This window comes from Strix aluco, chromosome 23 (assembly GCF_031877795.1).
Source record: "Strix aluco isolate bStrAlu1 chromosome 23, bStrAlu1.hap1, whole genome shotgun sequence".
Taxonomy (NCBI): domain Eukaryota; kingdom Metazoa; phylum Chordata; class Aves; order Strigiformes; family Strigidae; genus Strix; species Strix aluco.
The window spans coordinates 2921895-2944382 of NC_133953.1; the positions used below are offsets into that span (position 1 = coordinate 2921895).

The 22488-nt window shown below is 49.9% G+C and overlaps 1 protein-coding gene across 5 annotated transcripts in view; it reads right to left on the reverse strand.

Moving 5' to 3' along the window:
- NECTIN1 (nectin cell adhesion molecule 1) overlaps nucleotides 1–22488 on the reverse strand; it is a 105766-nt gene that overhangs the window by 21924 nt on the left and 61354 nt on the right. The window contains exon 6 of one of the 5 annotated variants that reach the window (XM_074848720.1): nucleotides 14139–21022. The exons of the other annotated variants lie outside the window; for them this stretch is intronic. Within the exon in view, the coding sequence (XP_074704821.1) occupies nucleotides 20481–21022 (542 nt within the window). The 3' untranslated portion in view covers nucleotides 14139–20480. Of the gene's footprint in view, nucleotides 1–14138; nucleotides 21023–22488 lie in introns of those variants that run through there. 5 annotated transcript variants of the gene reach the window in all.

Sequence of the window (22488 nt, forward strand, 5' to 3'; positions counted from 1 at the left end):
GGACACCCCAGAGCCTCCGTCGGTCAGCATCCCACACCCTGCCTTCCCCTGTTCCTTAATTAAGAGCTCAGAGCTGTGTGTCTTCGAGTGGCAGGATGCTGTAGTCATCAGAAAGTGAGGCTCCGCTTCCCGCTGTCCTCGGCAGTGGCAGTCACTTTTCTTTCTCTTCCCTTCTCCATAAGCCACATTATCTTGTAAATAATATTTCTGCCTTGAGACAGCTCACTTACAGCCATGCTCAGGCAGACAGCTGACATGTTGCAATCCAAACCCCCGGACAGCATTCGAAATTGTGGCAGGGACGGCGACTGTAAAGAATCTTCCAGTCACTTTGGCTGGGGCATTTCCATGATGAATTGGTCCCTAATGGCTCTCTGGATGGCAGGTAGCAAGCAGAGAACATCAGCCTCCTGCTACCACTGTAAATCAGTAGGTGTGTGTATATGTGTGTGGGGGAAAGGGGTGGAAGGGGAAAGAGGGAAAAGGAAATAAATAAATAAAGCTAAAAGGAATCTTCAGGAACTTGAACAGGGCTGTATAACAGCGGAAAGAGGCCAGGAAAATTTAAAGAGGGGAAAATGCAGCCATCTGTTTGCAGAAGACAGAGAGGTAAATAAAGAGCACTGGCTAAAGACAATAAGGGGATGAGGAGAGGGAAAGAATGAAGGAGCACAAGGAGAAATGCAGATGTTTTGGGGTGTCTATCACAGTACTTCCTTCTTGCCAACCTCTCAAGACTATGGTACGAATGTCCCGGTGTTGGTACCCATCCCAGCTGCCTAAGACCGGGCTGTGTGGCAATGCAGTGATTCCACAGAATGGCAAGCACCAAACAATGACACGACCCTGTGACAATAAGCCCTGCTCCTCCGTGTGCAGGTCTCTTTCCTGAGCACAGGCTGAGCCATCCTGCAGAAGTGTTGGTCTCATCTTTGCAGGAGTCCAGCTAGGAAGCTGTGAAAGGCGACAGGGATAATTGCTGACGGTAAGAGGAAACATCAGGAGACAAGGAAGATAAATGAGAGATGAAGGTCCTGAGAGAGCAAGAAAGTGCAGAGAAGAAAATGGGAAGAGGTAGAGAGAGACTTTCCTTTCTGTTGGCTCTTCCCTCTTTCTTCTTCCCTTTTCCCGCCCCCTTTTTAAAACCTTCTTCCATCTGCATCTCCAGCTGTTTATTTCCTCAGTCTCCCCTTCCTGGGGAAGAGCTGTGTCTAGGACATTCCAGAGGGCTCACCTGTAACCCACCATATTTCCTTTCCTCCTCCTTAACAGGTAAAGTCAGAGACACCAACAGAGCTTTTCTGGAGGGCAGGGTGGCTGCAAGAAGGGGTGTTGTAGGTCAAACAGAAGGGCACCAGGAAAGCCTCAGGAGAAGATGATAAGAACTGGCAGATGAGGATTCAGTTACATTGACAGGGCTTTTGGGCAGCCCTGGGAAGATGTTTGCAAGGCTTGTGAATCAGGATCAGAATAAATTGGCAGGACAGCTCAGGGGCCTCCAGACTGGAGTGGGAAAAGGCTTTGCCAATTAAGAATGCAAAACCCCTTGCTCTGTGTCATGCTTGAATAATTTAAAACTCTCCAAAAAGTTTGTGTGAAGCAGTTGGCAGTGAGGCAGGTACCAGAGAACCCAAAGGGGCTGAACGAACAGCACAGCCTTATCTGGATGTCTAAGGGCTGCTGGGAACTCCTCGTTCCTGCTGGAAACTGAATTAATTCACAGTATTACAATTAAGGAGAAAAGAAGGACACCCCACCCCCAGTCTCTTTCAGAGCAGTTTCGTTCATTACTTTGTTCTCCCACGGCTCTTCTGGAGATGGAGGCAGACACAGGAAAGGAAGAAAAGTGGTTATCTATCTGTAAAGCATCCTTCCCAGTCACCTGATGGTGCGTGTGTCTGGGTTTCCAAAAGTAACCGGTAACAGATGAAGATCTTTCTAACAGCTAGATCAATTAAAGCGTTCTGAGAGGTGCTGATATTGTAATTCACCAATCCCAATGCTCAGTTAAATCACATCCAGCAGTCTAATTCTGTGAGCTGTTCATATCTCCCAGACAAGTGAAGAACGTCCACTAGTCAAGAATGTCCATCCTGGAGAGTTGCATCAAGCACAATAACAGTGCACAAGTGACGCATGGTTTCATAGCACTGGCTGTGAAAAAACCCGTGTCCAAACAGCCGCAGGGCTCCGTGTGGACAGAGCTGGGGCTCAGATTTACTGCAAACAGCCATGGTAGCATTTCAAAGCACGGAGACAAACGGACCGAGCTGTCCACACGCGCCGTGCCCACGGGGTGAAATAGTGCAGCTGCAGAGCGCAACAGTAAATAATAATAGAGGAACAATGAAGGCTTTGGAGAACCAGCTTGCAGGAGAGCAAGAGAGATGTTCCCAAAGGGAACTTGAAGTGAGGCAAAGACGGATAAACTGGAAAGCTTCCAGAGAAGGGTATGCCAGAGCAGAGGAAATGACTCACTTGCTCTTGGTATGGGGGGAGTGATGTGGAGGACTTTGCAAAAGGAAAGAAGAGACAGTGTCTGCCACGCTTTTAGAAGTAAGGTCTCTTCCCTTAAAGCTACTTGTGTGGCTGGGACATGTGCATCATGAGCAGCCTGGCTGTTCTTGGGATCAAGACTTGAGAGCAGGATATGTTACATCCTCACCAAGGGTCTGTGCCTGTCTGGGACTGACTTTTTGTGTAAAGCTGGGATCAGCCAGATAATTCTGCACTTGCTGCAATGACATCCAGCCTGAGCAGATCTGTGGAACGGAGTCCTGCACAAATTGCACAGACAGCTGTGGGGTGGGACAGAGGTGCTGGGAAGCAGGAAGGCTTCATTGGGATGAGAGGGCTGGATCTCACACTGGTCCTGTCTTCTTTCTATCCTGGCTGTCTGCCCCAGGGAGAGCCTGAGCCCCTCTAATTGCTGCACTAACCTGCATCCCCCAGGTACATCTGGAAGCTGAGTCAGTCTCTGGGCCTGGTTTACCGCAGCTCTGAGTGAAGCTAGTTTGCTCAGAGAACTGCACACTCTTCTGTCTTTGCCTCCTCCTAACTTCAACACGATCCCGCAGTGCTTTGCAGAAAACCAGCATAACAACATGCAACACCTCTGATATGCCATTTGCTCAAAGATCTGCCTGCATCTGTAGCCAATTGCAAAGTAGGGTTCCCTTTCCATTTGTCACCTCCCCACACAAAACAAATCCCCATCTATTTCATGGCTGGCTAGCCAAGGCACTCAGCAAGGTGCTGCCTTGCTCACAGACACATCGCAAATCAATGGGAAGGAATAGTGATTCTTCTCCTTTCTTTATTCTGGCAGCTTTGAAGCTCTTCTAGCTCTCAGCCTTGCTAGAGTTAATGTTACCTTGGTGCTCAGTTGCATCCCTGTTCACAGGCATATCCAGCCTGCATGTTTAAAGCAGCCTGTCCCGGTGCAGTGCCAGCTCAAAGTAAGCCTGTCTGTGACCTGGATTGTCACCCTGATCCAGTGGAAGGAGTTAGCACTTGCTGGACTCTTTCTGCCTGCTGAACCTTTGAATAAGACAATGAGATCAGATGATGCATATTTATAATACACCCCACCTGACACATTCCAGGGAGCCTGAGACATGGCAAGTTCACAGAGCTAAATTAAACTGAGTTGAAAAGCTTGGCAGAACAAATACATCTCCAGTTTGGTTTTAAAGACAAGAGCAGGATTGGCTAATTTGAGACACGCTCCAATAGCATACACACCCCCAGGCACAAGCTGGTTCATTGCCTCACGACGCCTTGTGTTTGCAAAGGGTTAATGAAATGCTGTTCCCAGGAGAGCCAGAGATGTGAGCTGGCAGAGCTGATGGGCCAAAGGGTAGGATAAACAGCAGGGCTTGCAAGTCACTGGAGATTTTAAAGGGATCTTAAGTCTGAGGGAGGATAGGTGGGGTAGGTTTCTCTGGGGGCAGTTCCCTTCACTGTGTGAATGCCTTGCAGGGACAGCTAAGCATCCAGAGGATAAAAAGGATTAAGAAGGGAAAGACACTGCTTGGAAAGCTGAGCCAGTGGTCCCTGGACCATTAGTGTGTGAGGCTGGAGTGCCATCCTGCTCCCTCAGCAGCAGCATTTCCTTCATCCATCAGAGCTGAGCGCAAAATCTCCCTGTCCCTTCCTTTTGTCCTGGCCTGAAGTGGAGAGAAGGGGAACGCATCTCTGTCTCCTCCCACCTAAGCCCCGCTCAGACCTTGCTCCAGCTCAGACCCTTGCCTAACTGCAGGTGGAGGTGGCCAGGCTGCAAGAAACACTTTGGAAATCACTTCAGAGTGAGGAGAATCTGTCCCCGATGGTCAGTTTGCAGCACCACTTAACCCCTGCAGTATCCAGAACCAGCTCTGTTACCAGCTGCTGTTCCTCTGGTGACATATGGTGGGAGAAAGAGGGGGAGTTAGACCTCAGCATGGGGAAGAGCAGCAAACTGGTTAGCAAAGGTGGCTGGCAGGGTTTTCTGAGCAGAAGCGGTGTCTGGGCTTCACTTGGTGACAAAAACATAGCAAGAGCAGAGCTGATCCAGCAGCCCTCCCCATCCCTGCCTCCCAGAGACTCCTCCAGCTACAGGAAGAGCTCAGGACCTCTCTTGCTAGCAAGAGAAGGTGCTTCAGGTTTTGTGTCACCTCACGAGCTGGAGATGCAGCCAGCCAAACAAAGGTTAAACACCAAGATGAAGGCAGAGCTTGCTCTTCTGCCTTTGTGCCCTGATACAAGTCAGAAGGAATTTTAAAAGCTGCCACAGCCTCTCCCACCAGGGTGTGTGTTGATGTAACTCTCATTTGCACAATTAGCCACCGCACATGCAAGTGCCAAGCCATGGCTGCAATCTTGGCATCAGCGCTGCCAGGGCTTCAGCCTCATTCCCCTGGCAATCCCCCTCTGCACAGCCTGAGTCCGCAGGGAGCTCGCCTGCCACATGGGCTGCTCCTCTTGCTGCTGCACCTCCCCGCATCTGGTCTGAGCAAGTGGGCGCTGGGAGGGTCTCCATTATATTGCGTATTTTGAGTGGGGCCAAAAGCCAGGCTTGCCGAGGGTGGTTAAACAAACGAATGCTCCTGACTGCTCTCTGAGGTGTCCTTCCTCTTCCTCCCTCAAGTGGGAATCCCTCACAACTGCCAAGAAGCCCCTCTGTGAGTGACCTGACACATCCCCTCTCTAATTCCTCTCTGCTGAAGACCAGACCACTGGGTATCCCCTGGGTCCTGAGTGCATTCAGAGCATGGGTACCCCACTGGCTAGGTACTAATCACAGCATCCCTTTAAGATCCCTGCTCACTTTGCTTTCCTCTGTAATTTTTACTAGCCCAACGGGCACTTAAAGACTTTTCAAACCACTTGCCTGTCTCTGATGAGGTTTTGGGAGAGCTTGGCAGCGTGGTGTGCAGATCCAGCCCTCCCTGGGGTGGCTGCTTTGAAGAGCATGCCCAACTGCAAGTGGACACATGGGTGTGCTTGATATTAGTGGAGATTTCACACACATTCCAGCAAAGGCAATTGCTTTGCCATTCACCAAGGGTGGAGGCATCTCAGCTCTCCCCAGTAATGACCAGCTTTCTCCCTTTCCTCTCCTGCAGGGGAAGCAGCAGAGTCATCCTTGGTTAAGTAGCATCTGGTTAAGTAGCTGCTGGCTGCAAAAGCATGTCTGGAATGCGGCTTTAACCCCTGGTGACCTTCCCTTGCAATGCTTCCCAGTGGCCACTAACAAGGATGGGGTTTGCATAGCAGCAATAGGAGCACTGTTAACCCCATGAGATCCAGCAGAGATGAGGGCTGATTCTGTTGTAGTGGGAGCTCCCCTGCAGATGCCTCTTACTGGGCTGGTTTTTCCTCCACTCCTGGAGCAAAGTGCAGCGGTTGTTAAACAGCACCTGGAAATATGGTTTGAGAGCTTAGGAAAGAAGACTTTTCTCTGTGTGAAAGGACAGAGCTTCACAAAGTCATGACTGTGCAAACAGAAAGAGATAGTTGTTCAGAGGGTGCAACAGCAAGCAGTCATTTACAGCAGCATCCACCCATAGAAACTGAGCCCCTCTGTGCACGCGTATGCTACAGCCCCACGCTCTCCACTCAGCCAAGAAACGTCTGCGTTAACTCCAGATTCGGGGATGTCCCTGTCTCTCTGTGCCACTCAGTGGCTCTAGCAAAGAGGGGCAGACATGACCTTGCTGTCTCGATCTATCCAAACCCAGCACAAACCTCACTCTGCCCTCTCTCCACACCGCTTGGCCAACGCCACAGACCCCCCTGCCTTCTCAGAACCAGGGCCCTCACAGCTCAGAGCAGCAGTGTGGAGAGTGCCCCAGCCTGTTTTGGGGAAGATGGGCCCTGGAGAAGATCGGAAATGTTTTCTGACGTTTCCTCTGCCTCCCAGCCCTTAATTTTAGTTCTGCTTCATTTCCTTGCAGCTCAGCAGAGTAATGAACAATCAAATCCCTTTGGTAATTTATTTCTTTTGCTGTACAGTTTCGAGGAGGTGATGACACTTGAAATTGCCTCTCCTGGAGGGATGAAGGGGCCAGATCCTGAACCCCATTACACCAGAGTGTGTCTCTTGATCTTAGCAGCCTGCTAGGGCTGCCCAGACCACAGTGTGGTCCTAAATCCATGTTTAGCCAGAGATACAGCCTTGCTCCCTTGATGAGTCCATTAAGGTCGTGCTATTACAAGCAGCCACCAGATGAATTCTGTCAGATAGAAGGTACTGGGACGGCAGCTCAGACTCTTATCATTTGCGTTAATAGAGTTAGTTAATTTGCTCAACAGTCTTCAGCACTCCTGGGAAGGTCTCGCTCTGCTCAGCCATGTGCCCTGGGCTGTATTTGTCTCCTGTTGCCTCCAGGCAGCTGTATCTTGGATGGCCCCAAAGGCTGAGATCAGCTCCCTGTTTGCATCTAAGCAGAGAGACTGCTGGGAGTGAGGTGCAGACACAGGGTATGCGTGGCAGGGCGAGAAGGAACTGCTCTGCTTCCCTGTCATCTGGCCAAAAGTGCATGAACTTGTGCAAGTGGAAAGGTGGACAGAGCTACAGTTCTCTTGTATTCCCTGGTAGCCACAGCAGGAGGGCTCGGGGCTGCTGTGCCTTTTCACACACCCCTTTTCCTTCTCTCCTCTCCCACAGCTTCCCAAATACCCTTGAGACCTGCTGCAGTCCTGACAAAAGAATGACTCTTCAGCCTCCTGGAGCAGGGAGGGAGCTGCCAGCCATTCTGGAGTGATGTGCAAGAACAAAGCTGTTGGATGCCCTTGTGGCTCTGAGCTGCATTCTAGTGCTGCTGCCTCCTCCTGCTTCTCACACGTTGCTTCCTGACCGCCAGTGCCGAGGGTGAGAGCTGCTTCTCCCAAGCCAGGACGGTCACTGTGCCTGCACTGACGTAGAGAAAGCAGCTGCAGCACGTTCCTGGCTCCCCCCATTCAGTCCTGCTCCAGGAGAGGGACAATGATGCAGAAGGCAACTCAGACTTTATGTTCCTGACCCTTTTAATGATTTCTCCCTCCTGTTAATGGCAAAGAAAGACTCCTAACACACCTTCCCTCCTAACTTCTCAAATGTCTTGCAAGCTCTGCGGGACAGTCTCCACCTTAGCATGGAACCACCAATATTTAGCCATGTAACCTTATTCAGCTGGGTATTTGTGAGCTTGCACACGGGGAGCTTCCCCCATCTCCCATATAGATCAAACAGAAAAGCTGGAAAGCGAGTGATCAGTCAGTCTGAAAGTGAAGCTGTGAAGGACAAGCGATTGATACAAAAGCTAGGTTTACCCTGGGGAACACAACAGGAATAAACAAAATCTCTGCAATCCTCTATAGACACTTCACCAGATGGATATGGTCAAGAGGGCAGGAATGATTCAGAAAAGGCAGAAGATTTGAATAACTATTCATGATCTGCCTCTGGAGACCAACAGACATTTATTTGTGGCTTCTGAGATGACAAAACAATTTCTGCATGTTTGAGGATGACAAGACTGAGGAGCTTGCTGGACACCATCTCCTTGGATACTTGGATTATAAGCAAACAGATAGGTTGAAAGACTTACCTGAGGAGATCCCTAACTCACTGCTGTTAGTTTTTACCATTTGTTGAAATAGTTACATTCTAGAAGGTTAAATTCTAGCAGGCTGGAAGAGGACACAGAGAATGACTTGAATACTATAGAGTGATTTGCTGGCACCAAAGAAAAAGCTAACACAGGTTCCAGTTAAAAAGGAATTAAAAGGCAGGAATATAATCGATGCCAGTCTACGTAGTTTGTGGGAAATGGGTCTTGTCAGTCAAACACAATGTCATTTTTTGCCTACTAAACCAGTCATCTTGTCAAAGTAAGTGTAGAGATGGAATAGAAAATAGATTAAGAATGGCTGACAGGTCTCAGAAGGAGTTGTCAAGAGGGAATCACTGTCAGTGGGCACATTTCTACAGAGCACACAAGGAAGGATGGTGAGCCTGATGCTACTCAATGCTTTCATAGGGCGTGTGGAAACAATGACCACCCCAGTGCCCTAGCAATCCCTGGATGAGACAGGTCGGTGGATTTGTAGAGAAGGCCATGAATAGACTCAAGATTCAGATTGTAATTCAGCCGTTGTGAGACTCTGTATCCCTGCTGAAGCACCCGTATTTTTAAAAGGAAGAGGACCCAGAAGAGAAGAATGCAGAAGATGTCTGAGTATATCTTTTCAGTAAGTCTACTGAAACTGGACATTAAAGGATGTTCCTTAACACCTCCCAGGTGAGAAGGAAACTGGTGCCAAGCTGCAGCAGAGGAACAGGGGAAAAAGTAAGCACTGGGAGATGAACACAGAGGCTGCCAGACCTGATCAGTCACAAGGTCATGCTGAGAGAGGGGAGGTGACCCCCTCTCTGACACAGGGAAGGATGTGGGCCTTAAGGAGAGAGCATCCTAGGGAGGAGAGAGGGGTCTCAGAGGCTCTGTGGAGGGAGCAGAGCTGCCTGCGCACGTCCCTCTGTGTGGGGATGGGCTCCACACATCCTCCTCTTCAGCTCCCCCTATTCTGTTGCTCAGGTAACACTTTCAAGGCAGGTCCTCCAAGCAAATTTTTAGGTCAGTTATAATTGGGAAACCTCGCATGGAGCTATAAAACATCAGTTAATATGCTGGAACTATCTAGTTAAATGCCAATTATAAAACCCCATAAGCTCCTCAACTCAAATATATTAATAACATAATTAAACATTTATTGCTTATGCAAATTAAAAGTTAAGTTAATCGGACAGCAACAAAACCCCAGGAAGTGACCATTTAAGTAACTAATTTCTATTTAATTATGATTCCTTCCTATTACAAAGCCCCCATGCCATTATTTCTGGTCTGCTCTGCAGTGTTTACTCGAGCCATTCAGACTCACCATTCCCACTCCAGCACCCATTCATAATGCCAGACAGCTGCAGCATTCATACCAACAGCCGTGGACCTCGCACAGCTGGCAGCAGCTGGACCGGCTGCCCCTCCTACTTGTTGCTCCTTCTCCTACCCCCTCCTTGGCTAAGCTACGAGGAAGGGCACAGCCAAAATTAAGTCTCCTCCGGATTCTGCAGGTTGAGGGTGGGTAGAGGAGGGGGTATGCGCTGGACCTGTGGAAAGACACCTGCTGGGGACGGTGACAGTGAGCGTGTGTTTGTATATATCCCGTAGGCAGGAGTGTGCTCCGATGAGCAATATAAGGATGTAGATCTCCCGAGTTCACCCCTGAGCCTTTTCCCTGGTTCCCTGCACACCTTCACTGAAGTCATTTCACTTCTCTGTATCACCCCCCCAGGGAAGGGCGCTTTTGCACAGCGGGGAAATTATGGACCTCAGGGGATGAGTGTCTCGTGATGGGATCAGCTCTTTGGGAGGACAAAACTGTGCCAGCGGAAAGCTACTGTTCATTATTATTGTAGAGCGGTAATTGAAAGGGCTGGGAGCTACAGCAGGACAATGAGATGAGACTGGGAGAAGGGAAATGAAGTGTTTTGTTCCTTGAGGGATGGAGACATTTCCCCTGGCGAGCTGAGCCTGTGCAGCCAGGGCCATACGGATGGACTCCCTCCCTCCAAGCGACAGGCAATCAGTTAAACCTGACAGGTGTGAACTTGGCAATTTTCTTTTTGAAACTGTGAGATAAACAGGCTGGCAGGAGTTTGAGAGGAACAGAGAGAGTTAAGGGATAAATGGCAACATTCAGGTACCCTCTCTCCATGGGGCTAGCAGTGGCTCACAGGCAGATGGATGGGGGAAAGCGTTTGCTTTGCAAAGCCCCAGATATACCAGGGACTCAGGTGCGAGGCTAGAAAAAGGCTTGACAACCAGGCACTAACGAAAAAGAGAAACCCCTTCGTCTCACAGCTCCTCAAAGGGTGCTCCCTATGGTTTCTTAAGATTTGATCCATATTCATCTCCTGGGGTTTAGCCAGCACTGAACTGCTCCTCCTGAGCTCACCAGCAACTACAGGACAGTGTCTTCTGCAGAGAGGCGGAAAGAGCATTTAGTGCCTCTTTGCATGCAAACCATTTTCTTCCCCAAATTCTACACAGACAAAAACCTCTGCATGTTTCTTACGAGGATCTGGCTTTGGTTCAGCAGTTGTGAAATCTATGGAGGAGGGAGTGTCCCTAACTCACCTTGTGCTGGGCTTAGTCAGATGAGGCCACAACATTTACCTCAACTGCTGAGGCTGAGGGAGCAACTCCAGTGGCTGATATCCATAAATTACTACCTTTCAATAACTCAGCCCCTGGGGGTGTGATACAACATTTTAAACCTACATTTTAATCATGTACACATTTATCTTGCTGTGCCCCTGCTTTGCCTGCACAGCCATGCCTGTTACTTCTTACTTCTGCCTGTTACTCTCTTGCTTCTGCTAGCTAGTATGTAAAATTTTAGGAGTGCAATACACATCCAGGTTTTATTTTTTTACAGGCTGATCCTTGTTCTGCAAATACTATATAAGAGAGAGCCTGTATCTAAACACGTCTGAGAAGGCTGTGAAATGCCATGTTTGGAGGAGGAGTGAACCAGCCCCCCTCGCCTTCTGCCAGGCACCACTGAGGGCATTTGAGGCTCAACAGCACTTCTCGGTGTCACAGGTCCCCCAGCTGGAATACATTTGCATAAAGCAATTTCCTCTAACAAATATGTTCATACAAATCAAACTCAAGATTGCAAATAATCTGAAACCATGAAAAAAAACCCTAATCAAACATATTTGTTACTACAAGTAATTCACACAGCACTGTTCTAAACCAGCAAGTTTCTCTCAGTTCAGGTTTTCCAGCACCAGCTCTAGGAGACTTAATGCTACGTGTGACCTTGAGTGCTCTGACTTGAACTCGAGCATGGATTGCCTCTTACCTCACAATGAATTTTGGATTGAAGGTTACATATTTTTGGAGTGATGACCTGAGCTCCCTCCAGTGCCCCTTGAGCTCCCACCCCTTCACAGCCAGCCCAGTTTAACATCTCCCAGTTACACCGCCTTTTTCTCTGGCTCTTGGAGCCCTTTGGCTCTTGCACTTCCAGCTCTGAGTCTGCCATGAATGTGGATCCCTGGGAGATCCATCTGGTTTTGAGTGTTGTGCAAGGCATGAATGCCAGCATGGGAGGGACACCTCCTTCCCAGGTGCCTAGGGACATTGGGTGGGTTGCCTGGTAATTCCCTGATTACACTGGACTGTATCTCACTCTCACTCACTACAAATCCTACTTAGACCATCTGCATTTGAATGGGTGGAAATAAACGTCACTTCATTGTAGTCAGAAAAGTTGGATGTGCTTGCACCGACGGGGAACCTGGCTCTGTATCTTCATCATGGACATTTCAGCCCTGAACTATGCATACATCTCCCAGTTTCTGGGAGGTAAATCTCACGATGTTCGCTCTGGTCTAGACTGGCTCTCTGCTGCTGGACCATGCTCAGCAGTGGGCATACAGCCTCAGAGCAAATACGAGCCTCTTGTTCATCTCCTCCTGCCCCGATCCAGCTCCTCCCCTGACTCTCTGCTGGCACCTCTGCTGACTGTCAGGGCTCTGAAGTTGCTTTTGGGGCCAGCAGTGCTCGCCTGCAGAGATGTGGCTTTGAGAAGAGATCCAAGCCACGTTACCATTTTTCCATGGGCTACATGCATGGCTGGCATTCCCGCCCCCAACGTGTTTCTGTTTTGTTCCACAGAAACACAATACTTAGGGGCACTGCATGGGAGTCAGTCCCCGCTGTGCTCAGCTCTCTGCAACCTGAGCTGCTGAGAAGAGGCCCCATGCAATGGGTTTTATCCATCATCGCTTAACTGTAAGACATGGTCTGGGAAATCAGCGTGGCATTTCCCAGGGGCTAATCCCAGCAGGACCGTGGGCAAAGATAGCCCCTCCTATCCTTTCCATCTTAGACCCCCATCCCAGCTCCCCAGTGCTCCTTTTCTTTCTCCACTATCTCCCCACCCCCAAACTTGGCTGATGTGGCTGAGCCAGCTGCTGGGGATCCAGTTCTGTAGGATGCTGCCCCTGCATCGCTGTCATGGTCGCTCTGAGGGCTACTGACCTGAACGGCTGCAGCTGAAGCAAAGCTACACTTCCAACATCTGCCACTCCGAAGAGGGGAAAATGAGAGGAGTAAAACATGTGGACGTACAGATACATCCCGGATAGTGGTCACAACTCCCTTGAAGCCTGATAACAAGAGCTTTTCTTCCCTTTGCATCTGAGGAAAGCCTCCCCAGGGCTATCTTTAACCCCTTCCAAAGTTTCAGCAGAATGACTGAGAACTGGCTCCGTCAGTGGCATGGGGTTTGGAGGGAGCCTGTCTGCCAAGCAGCACACAATGCATCGATCATCGAGCCTGGTATCAAAGAGCCTCCTGCTGCTCTGGCGCATGCTCCACGCCTGCTTTGCTGCTGACAGGGAATGAACGGTCTGCACCAAACCACTCTTTTCTGGCCTAATCCTGAACGCTTCCCTCTCCATCCCACCCATCTCTTCACAATGGAGACCCATTCAAGTTCAAATTTGGATCAGGATCCCTCTCCCTCTCTCTGTGACGGGGAATGCTGGATTTTGGTTCAGATCTCCAGCAGATCATCCACGTGCTGAAGCTGGGTGCAAAAATCCCTTCCTAGGGAGTATTCTGCTCTCTAGGCCAGAGGCATGGCAAAGTGCCTGTTGATATCAGCGCAAGGAAGAGCATGCACTTTTTCTCTGATCTCCTACTTGCTTTGTCCTTCCCTCCCTTGCAAAAATCTGGGTCTTGCAGAGTTGTCTGCCTTGATCTTTGGGAACAAGGCTTTCTTTGTAGCATGTATTCACAGCCAGGAAGCTGGAGGAAAGGGGAAAGGTAAACTGTTCTTCCCAACGCGAGACCAGTAACGGCGATGCAGGGATGCAGTTTGACTGATCTTGCCTCCCAATGGACCCTTAGCACCCCTATAGCATTTAGACATTTCTGATGCACTATCTTCATGGTAGCCAAGCAGTGCACTATAGAAACATCCTACTGTGTCAGATCAAAGGTTGGCCTAACCCAGCATCCTGGCCCTGACCGCAGCTAATTACATGTCTAGAGAAAATGTAAGAAGAGAGCAAGTGTGTATTGACATTTTTCCAATAGCCTGTCCCATCTGCTGTAGCTAACACCAGCTTAAGAACTTCCTAAGCTAGAGACAGTGTCATAATTTTTAATAGCTTCTGATAGATTTTTTTCCCCTAGGTTTTTATAGCCACTTATAGCTCAGGTCAACTTTGGCATCAGCAGCATCCTTTGACAAGGAATTTCACTGTTTACATCAATAAGGGGAAACGCTCCCAACTCCCTTTTGTCTATCTTGAATCTGCTGTCCAAGAATTTCACACAACACCACCTATGTCAGTGGCAAAACCAGTCATTCCCTGTCCACCTTCTCCAGGCCACTTGTTGTTTTAGAGATATTTTAACCCTGAGCCCTCAGCCTTTGTCTGCTAGCAACTCCCATTACAAAATACTGCGTATCATGGGAACAGACCTAGGTTGTTGGAAAGCAGATGCAATTTCTGCTACTGTGACTGTCCTTACAGCTACTAGTCACAGGCTGCAGAACGACGCAGTCACAGATGCACAGAAAAAAGGAGAATGTCTCTTTTTTTAAAATTCTTTATTTATAAAAAAGTACATTTTTTTCCACAGCTGAGCCACTATTGGTTTTTATACAAGTAAAAGGAAGGGTGATGCAACACCCCACCCACACAAATTATAACCATGAAAATGCCCCCCTGGACCCCAAACAAACAAATTACAAAGGTTGGAAAACAAAAAACCAAACAAAAATCATAAAAGTCCATTACATTATTATTATTTTTATTTTTTACAAAAGCACTTACAACACAGATTACAAAAAAAAAAAAAAAAAAAAAAAAGTGGGGTTGGGGTTGTTTGTCTGTCTGTAGTCTTTATTCCACAATGATAATTACAGCAAGAGGAAGAAGAAGAAGAGAGATAAAATCACTGGAGTCAAGGAATCATGTTTAAAAAAAAAGAAAGGCAAAAGAAAAGAAAAACCAGATCCTCAGCAACAGTACCTCCACCAATATATGTCAGCAGAGGATCTGACTCCACATGGTTGTTATGTTCACCCCCAGGTAAATCACATAGGGAAAGTCACACTGGTCTGAAGTACAAGCTCACGCTGCTCTCTAAGGCTTGGGTTTCCTTCCCTTGCTGGTGGACTGAATCCTCCCCTTCGCCCCGCTGCAGAAGGCAGCACCCCCTGCTCCAGCACCCCAGCCCTGGCTATGCTCCGGCACCCCAGCCCCTCCCCAGGTCCAGACCGGCAGCCCCTGGGGAGAAGCTGGTGAGTTTTAGGAGCGATGGTGAGGCGGTGGTTGGACCCCAGACCTCCGCACCCTCCCCTGCCCCAAGGCTTCCCCTGCCTCTCTCAAGGAGTTGCTCAAATTGACAGCAAACTGCATCAAATATGAAGAGGAGGGAAAGAGGGGGGTGAGATTGCAGGCTAGGGGGGGTAAAGTGCTCTCGTAAGCCCCACAGAACACGGAAGAGGCATCAGTGCACACGATGCTGGCAGCGTCTCCTCTCCCCATGGGGGGCCACTGCCCACAGCCCAGCAGAGCAAACACCCGAAAACTTCGGCACTACGACAGGAGCGGTTGTGAATGTGGGAACCTTACAGTGAATTTTAACCTGCTGGCGAAAGGCTACACCCTGCCTCAGTGCTTCTCCTAGAACAAAACGGGGCTGGGATACGGCCCCCATTTCCACAGGATGAACCCCCCGAGCTTTGTGCAGGCTGCAGGCAGGACACATTCGCCCTTCGCCCGCGCTGAGCTGGGCAATGGGGTTTTTCCCCTCCACTCTTTGAGCATAATGGCCCGTGCCTGAAACTCCAAAAATCTGTGTCTCTGTGTGTGTGTGTGTGCGTGCGTGCGCACTTGTGTGCTTGTGTATGGGAAAGAAAAACAGCAAAGGAGAGCAACAGCTCCCGTTCTAATTGCATTCCCTTCTCTAATTGCTTGAAGATCAATCTTTTGAATCTCTCTCTCTCTAACCCTCAGTGATTTCTGCTGAACAGTTGTTGTGTTCTTTTTTGACTCAACATCAGGAAAATGGCTCCCTTTGTCCCTTATGTCTTTGCAATCAATTTGGTGCTACCATTTCAGTTTGTTTGATTTTTTTTACTAAGAAATCTTCAGGGTTTTTTTAAAATTTTTTTTTTCCCTGGCTGAATGAAAATGATTTAACAGGGAAAAAAAAAAATTGGTAATTAAATAAGGGAAAATAACATCACTAGGGTGAATTGTAATGAATAATCCTAGAGATAAGCCCCAGCAGGAAAACAGCTGGGGTGTCTTTGTACATAAACTACAGGCTCATTTTGGGTTGTGACACAGATGCGTCTGCTTCAGTATGGCTCCCTGAATACACACAAGGAAGGCATTGGGGGCTCGGCCCAAATTCGCCTGCATCTTCTTTGCTGAGACAGTGGTGAGACCCAGAGCAATAATGTACCACAGGGCTCAGATTGACCTCCCTCTCATCTGCCTGTTCAGCTTTCCCATCCACCCATCTTCACCTTGAGGTACCACAAGTTTTGCCTCAAGTGGCCGACCCAGGATCAGGGCTTGAGAAGGGAAACACACCACGCTGATGTGCTCTTCACTGGCAAGAACCCAGCAAAGGGACCTGGACAATGATCCCTTCAAATGGAGGTACAGCAACCGGCCGTGCCTCCGAGGCGCTTTGCCGACACCCAGTCCCCAAGCAGTGCCACGGCACCTCCCAGAAAGCCAATTCGGGTATAACAAACAGCTTCCACCTCCCAACTGGAAGCTTCTGCTTGCTCTTTGCTGGGTCCCTTAGCACCTCTGATGAAAGAGGGGTGGAAAAAGAGGGGAATTTTTCCCTTGAGGCAGCCTCAGGGTCCCTCGGAGAGGTGGCCCAGCTGGCGAGCTCATGTGCACAGCTGTGAGAAGTGTGTCACCACTTAAAATCGGCAGCTTGACTCCAGCCTGCCAGAATCTGGCCCACCGGCAGAAGCTTAAGCACAAAGGGACAAGTGAAGACCAGACTGCCCCTCTGCCTCCCCTTGCAGCCCAGGCACCAGGAGGCCCTTGGGGCCACCAGGCAGCTTGCCCCGGCAAGGTGAGTACTGATCGGTCCCCAGCACTTTCACTCCCCTGCAGAACCTCCCAGGAAGCAGGACATGGACTTCAATTTGGCATCTCTACTGAGCTCACCCTCATATTCTGGTAGACACAGGTACCACTTTCTTCCTGATGCTGGTGGAAAACCTGATCTAATTACCTTCAAGGGCCCCCTCAGAGCAATTTAACCCAGAGAAGAGAGTGATGCTATTACTGGATCAAAATGGTTCTCAGATGAAACATCAATCTGATTTTTTTTCCCCACACTTCTTTTTCCTTCTACCTTGCTATGGATTAATGGCTAATCACTTGGCTAATTACCACCCCAAGAGCCTCTTGGCCAATTAGCTGACCTTGCAAGGGACAGCAAGAAGCAAATCACCGCACAGAGGCACTTCTCAATGGCTGTGGGGATAATTGCACCAATGGAGTAACGCTGAAGGGCCCAAGGATGCGAGGGATGCACTGCTGAACTTGCAGGGTATCTCACTGCTGTGCCAGGCAATACTGTCTAGGGATCTTCCACTCCAGGCTTGCCCAGGTTCTGGATAAAAAAATAATAATTTGACCCCTCTCCTGAACCACTCTGATGAGCTAAGTGGCTGAGCTCTTTCCTAGACTTGTGCTGGTGCAGTACTGGGGAGCAAGAAGTGTGATGTAGCAGAAAGCGAACTGCAGAGGCTCTAGCTTGGACATACCATACTGCTTTGCAATCTCCTTTTCTCTCTCTGAGTTCCACTGTTTTTTCAAGCCCCCATTCAGTCAACTATGTGGGACAGCGTGTGAATGGGCACTGAATAAGCCAAGGAGGCTACATCTCAAAAAATGACATCTCTAAGTGTAAGGCTAATAACTACCAAAGCATATTTCTTAGGACTCCTTGTTCATACTTCGTGCAAGCCAACTCGGGAAGAGCCACACCATCCTGTTCTCTCCCAGGCCTGTCTGCTCCATTTGCAAGGCTTTGTACCTTTGGTCTTTAGGACACAACTTCACTGTGGGCTCAGGTCCTGCAGTGCTGTGGAGTCAGTGCAATGTGAATTTGCCAGATCAGATCAGTGGCCCCTGCCTGTGACTAATGCAGAACATGAAAGAATTGCCGCTGGATCCTGCAGGTTTTATAAATGGTTGTTTTCTTCCAAACCCATCTCCTCACAGTATGGACCTGTGCTGGGGGAAATTTGCAGAGGAGGGTCTGTGCCATCGATTTCCACTCTGTGCTCGGTCATGGACCACCCAGAGTTTGGTGCTGGAGATGCTGTCACGACCCTTTTTAGAGCCTGTTTGTGAAATTCAGATCTAAAGGATTATTCACTTGAGAGATGGACTTTGTTGAGAATTATCTCTGAGCCACAAACTGTGCAGGCTCTGCAGCACACCCCACGTTACGTTAAAGCAAGCTGTGGCTAAGGTACAGTGCTCGGCCATGCTGCTCCGTCCTGATCCACATTACCGGGTTCACATTTTGGGGAATTAAAGCCCTGTGTATGCTGTTATCCCAAGGCACTGGAGGAAAGTCATTCCCTCTGCAGGTTTACCACCGCCCCTAATAATCAGCCCCTACTTGTAATCAGAGATAGGGAGAGATGTTAGAGATTTCAGTTCCTTTACTGGGGGGTTGCTTGGTTGCAGGGTGCTCCTCGTGGCAGTGGACGGACACGGGAAGGTTTAGTCTTATTTTTTAAGGTTCAGCCCCAAGAGATCCCAAGGGAATCTCTGTCTGCCCTGCTTCGAGCAGCCTTCCTGTGGCATTTGGCTGTTCTGCCAGAAGCCAGGAAGCCTGACGGGCTGGCAGGAACAGCAGAAAGATTACAGCCTAACAACTGGATCCCCCACTCCCCTACACCACTAACGCAGTAAGAGCAAGCTACAAACTGTGGATGGCTCAGGCTGAGCTTCATATTGTCTGGACCAAGCACCACACACTAAAGGAAAGCATTGGAGGCTGCCTGATTCACAGATCTGACCTTGACTCATCTGCGTGGGTCTGACTCTCCACCCTCCCTTTTGTAGCAGGATAACCGCTGGATGCTATGGAACAAAACCCAGCGGGTAAGGCAGGAGGAGAATTAGCCCTGCTATTTTTAGATGTGCATGATAATACAGCTCAGAAAACTGGGGATTTCTTTTCAAACAAAAGATTTATTTATACATCAAATAAAAAAAAAAAAAAACCCAACCAACCCACAAGAAGAAAAATAAGCCCCGACCCAGTGAGTCTAATTTGGATACGGTCAGTGTCAGACAGAGGGCCCTGAAGTCTGGAATCCCATTTATCCACAGAGCAGAGATAGCAGCAATCCAAGCCTCCCCATCACAATGCAGTGGCTCAAGGGAAGGAGGACGAGATCAATACCCTGGGCTCACTCACTCCTGCCCTGTCTACCAAGCCTTTGCTTAGGAGAGGGATGTGATATTGAAAAAGTGGCAATCAATGCAGACTAAGCAATATATCTAAGGGCTGGGGTTGTTGCTAGGAGTTAGAGAGAAGCACCCCCATGCTCTGACCCGAAAAAAAAAAGTGTAAACACATGACAATTAAGTCTTAGTGGTGTAATAAAACATAAGGGCCTGATCCTGTACTGAAGCCCTCAAAGAGACTGGATGGTACCCTGGGAGATCAGTCGTGCCAGGGTCTGCAGACCAGAGCTGAAGGCAGTGAGTTTGTGGGAGAAGCGAAGTGGTATTGGTTGGTCCCCTTCCCCAGGCAATGGCAACAAGGTGGTGCACAACATGCCGTGCACAACCGTTGTGCCAGAGTTAACTGCTCTGTGGCTGGTATTAGCAACAACAACAGCAACAAGAACAAAAAGAGCCAGCATTTCTCTGAGCCATCACAGGGGAAAAAATGTCAGCAATAAATACTCCTTTTTTTTTTTTCTTTTAAAAGAACACTCAAACAAAGACAGAAAATGAAAAGGCAGGAAATAATAAATTGTAGGAGAAAAATGGCAGCTCTGTTTCCCTGCCCTGCTATCAGCCCATGCACCTGGGGTTTGTTCTAGGGCTTTTTCTCCCCCCTTTCTCCTCATTTTCCTTTTATTGAGTCATTAAAAACTGAGAGTGGATCTCCCCAGGCGTGCAGTGGGCAATGGGAACGCTACCCAGACCCCACTGAAAAGAAAGTGATTAGGAAAAAAAATTAATCAGTTGACGTGATAATGGCACCTACGTTTCCATTGCCATAAGCTTTCCTGGCCTCTGTCCTTCTACGGACAGCCCACTTGACCCCCTCCCAAGGTTAAAAAAAAACAAAGAAGACAACATACAAACAAATTCCAGTGTTTCAGGGGTGCGGAAGTGGGAGGAGGAACCTCGGGGAGGGAAGCGGGGCCGAAGGGCACTCTGAGACATGAAGACACAAACAGAGTGTAATATACAGGCTGGGCAACAGTCGTTAAAGCAAATAGTAACACCTAAGCCACCGACCAATACAAACACCACAGAAGGGGACGAAAGTCGTCAAGAGAAATTAAAAAGCAAAACCAAAACCGAGAAAATAATTACCCAACCTCCCACCTCCCGTACGCCCCAAAAATGATCTGTAAGCAAAGCTGCCCTCCCTCCCCGCTCGCCCCAGCCCGCCCTTCCTGCCAGTGCTGGAAGCGTCCAAAGTCTCTGCTGAGCGCCTGGGGCTGGCCGGGGGCGCGCGTGCGAGTGCGGGGGGTGAGCGTGCGTGCAGTGTGTGTGCAAGCGGCCGTGGCACGCTCGGCCCCGCTCGGCAGGGATGCAGGGGGAGTGGGAGGGCATCACTCGTGTGTACGTGTGTGTGTGTGAGTGTGTGTGTGTGTGTGTGTGTGTGTGGCAATGGGGTGCCGAGCTACACGTACCACTCCTTTTTGGAAATAAAAGATCCGTCGTTCTGTGAGACCATGTTCTCCGCTATGTCGAGCTGCTCGGGGTCGTACTGGAAGCCGAGTGTCCTTTCATCGTAAGGTTCAGGGTGCGCCTCCCCCTCGTCTACCGTGAAGTAAGGCCGCTTAGCATCCTCCTCGTATTTGTTGGGGCCACCCAGCTTGCGCTCGCCTCCCGCATCCTCGTCCTCATCTTCGTAGGTGCTGCCGCCCAGCGGGCCCGGCTTCTTCTCGTCATCCGAGTCGTCGGGGTACTGGAGGTTTTGGGCCATGGGGGGGTGATGCTGCGGGATGCCGGCCTTGCTGTAGCCGTTGCCGTACACGTGCTTCTTTGTGCTGTAGTCACCCTTGAAGGTGTGACGCCGGCGCCGGAGTACCACAAAGAGCACCACGGCCACCACCAGGACCAGCGAGACTCCTCCCACTATGCCCCCAATCACCGGTGTGGGGATGTTCGGCTGCACCATGGATTTGCGATCATCGATTGGAGACGGGGTGTAGGGAAATTCTGGGTAGGAAAAGACAGATGGAAGGGGGAACAGTGTCAAACCATGCGGAAACGCGCCCTCCCTCCATGCTTTCATTGCCATTTTTGGGGGGTGAGGGGGTGGGAAGATGAGGGTAAGGAACAGGGAAGGGAAAAACTAGGGAAAGGGGAAGAGGGTGCATCTTCACAGGGGTCAGCGCACGGGAGCTCTGCCTTAGCAAGGGGAACGCAGCGTGCCGTGCCAAGCTCGCCAAGCCTCATGCAGGAGCCCAGCAGGCTAGAAGCAGTGTTTCCCTCCCCACTCCGCCTGGTTTCTCCAGATGTGCTCAGATCCCACAAGCCCAGTGCCTTGAGTCCAGACGCTTTCCATTTTACTGGGTGACATTTCAGGTCCAGTTTACCAGAGCATACTGACAGCCCCCGGGTGCTCCTGCCAGGGAGCGACACCCAAACCCGATCCAACGATGGGCACTGAGCTGCCACCACTGCTCCCACAGATGCCACTCTAGACCCGCCAGCTTTGCATCCCCCTTCTCAGCATCCCGCAGCCCAGCCTGATCCCAACAGCCTAGGTTGGGCCAGAGGGCAGCAGCACCTTGTGATCCTCCCTCCCACCCACCCCACAAGTGATCTGCAGCTCCACAGTGCTGCTCAGGGTCACGGCTGGCTCCTGAACCCGCTTGCTGACCTGGCTGTGCTCTGCAGCACAGGGACACAGACCTCCCACCGTTTCTTTTTCTTCAGCTGTTACTGTGGCCAGCATAGCACCACTACTCATGCTAATCTTGTTCCTACAGTTACCATGATCTATTTAAAAAAAATAAATAAAAAAGAGAAGAGAAAGAAGCTCTCTTCTCTTTCACGGAGCTCAACACCTACACTTTGGCACAGATAAAGTTTGATCCCGGACTTAAATCAACCTTCCTGACACTCCCTGGGCACAGTTACAGCCACTGGCCAAACTCAGCTTTCACACACTGCCTGTGAGCATCCGTGTCCATGAGGCATTAAGCACCACGTGGCTGTCTCAGTCCTTCACCTGCCTCTGAATTTAGACAGCAGGCGCCTGGGTTAATGCCCCCTGGCAGCCTTGCCCACGCACACCATGCTCAGACCCCTCACACGGCTTTTTCCACCCCCAAAACCTGTCTGCCAGATCTGCTCATAGCTGCAAGCCTTTATTGCTTCTCTGGAGCCTCCTGGCCCTCACTTTTTAACTTGGCAGCCAAGGACAGGCACAGACCGACTAGCAATCTCAGCACGCCCTCCCAGAAGAGCAGCCAGGATGGGGCGATGGGGAAGGAGGGGCTCAAAGGCAGGAAATTCAAAAGGGATATGAGGCAGAGTCTGCTTCCTCCCCCTTCTTCATGTGCCGGCGGGACCACCTGCTGCTGGCAGCCACGTTTCTGCACTAGGGCAGGATGCCCTGAAGAAGCAGGAGCTGGGCAGGGAGAGGGTTTCCCTGCAGCACAGCTTAGCCCAGCCGC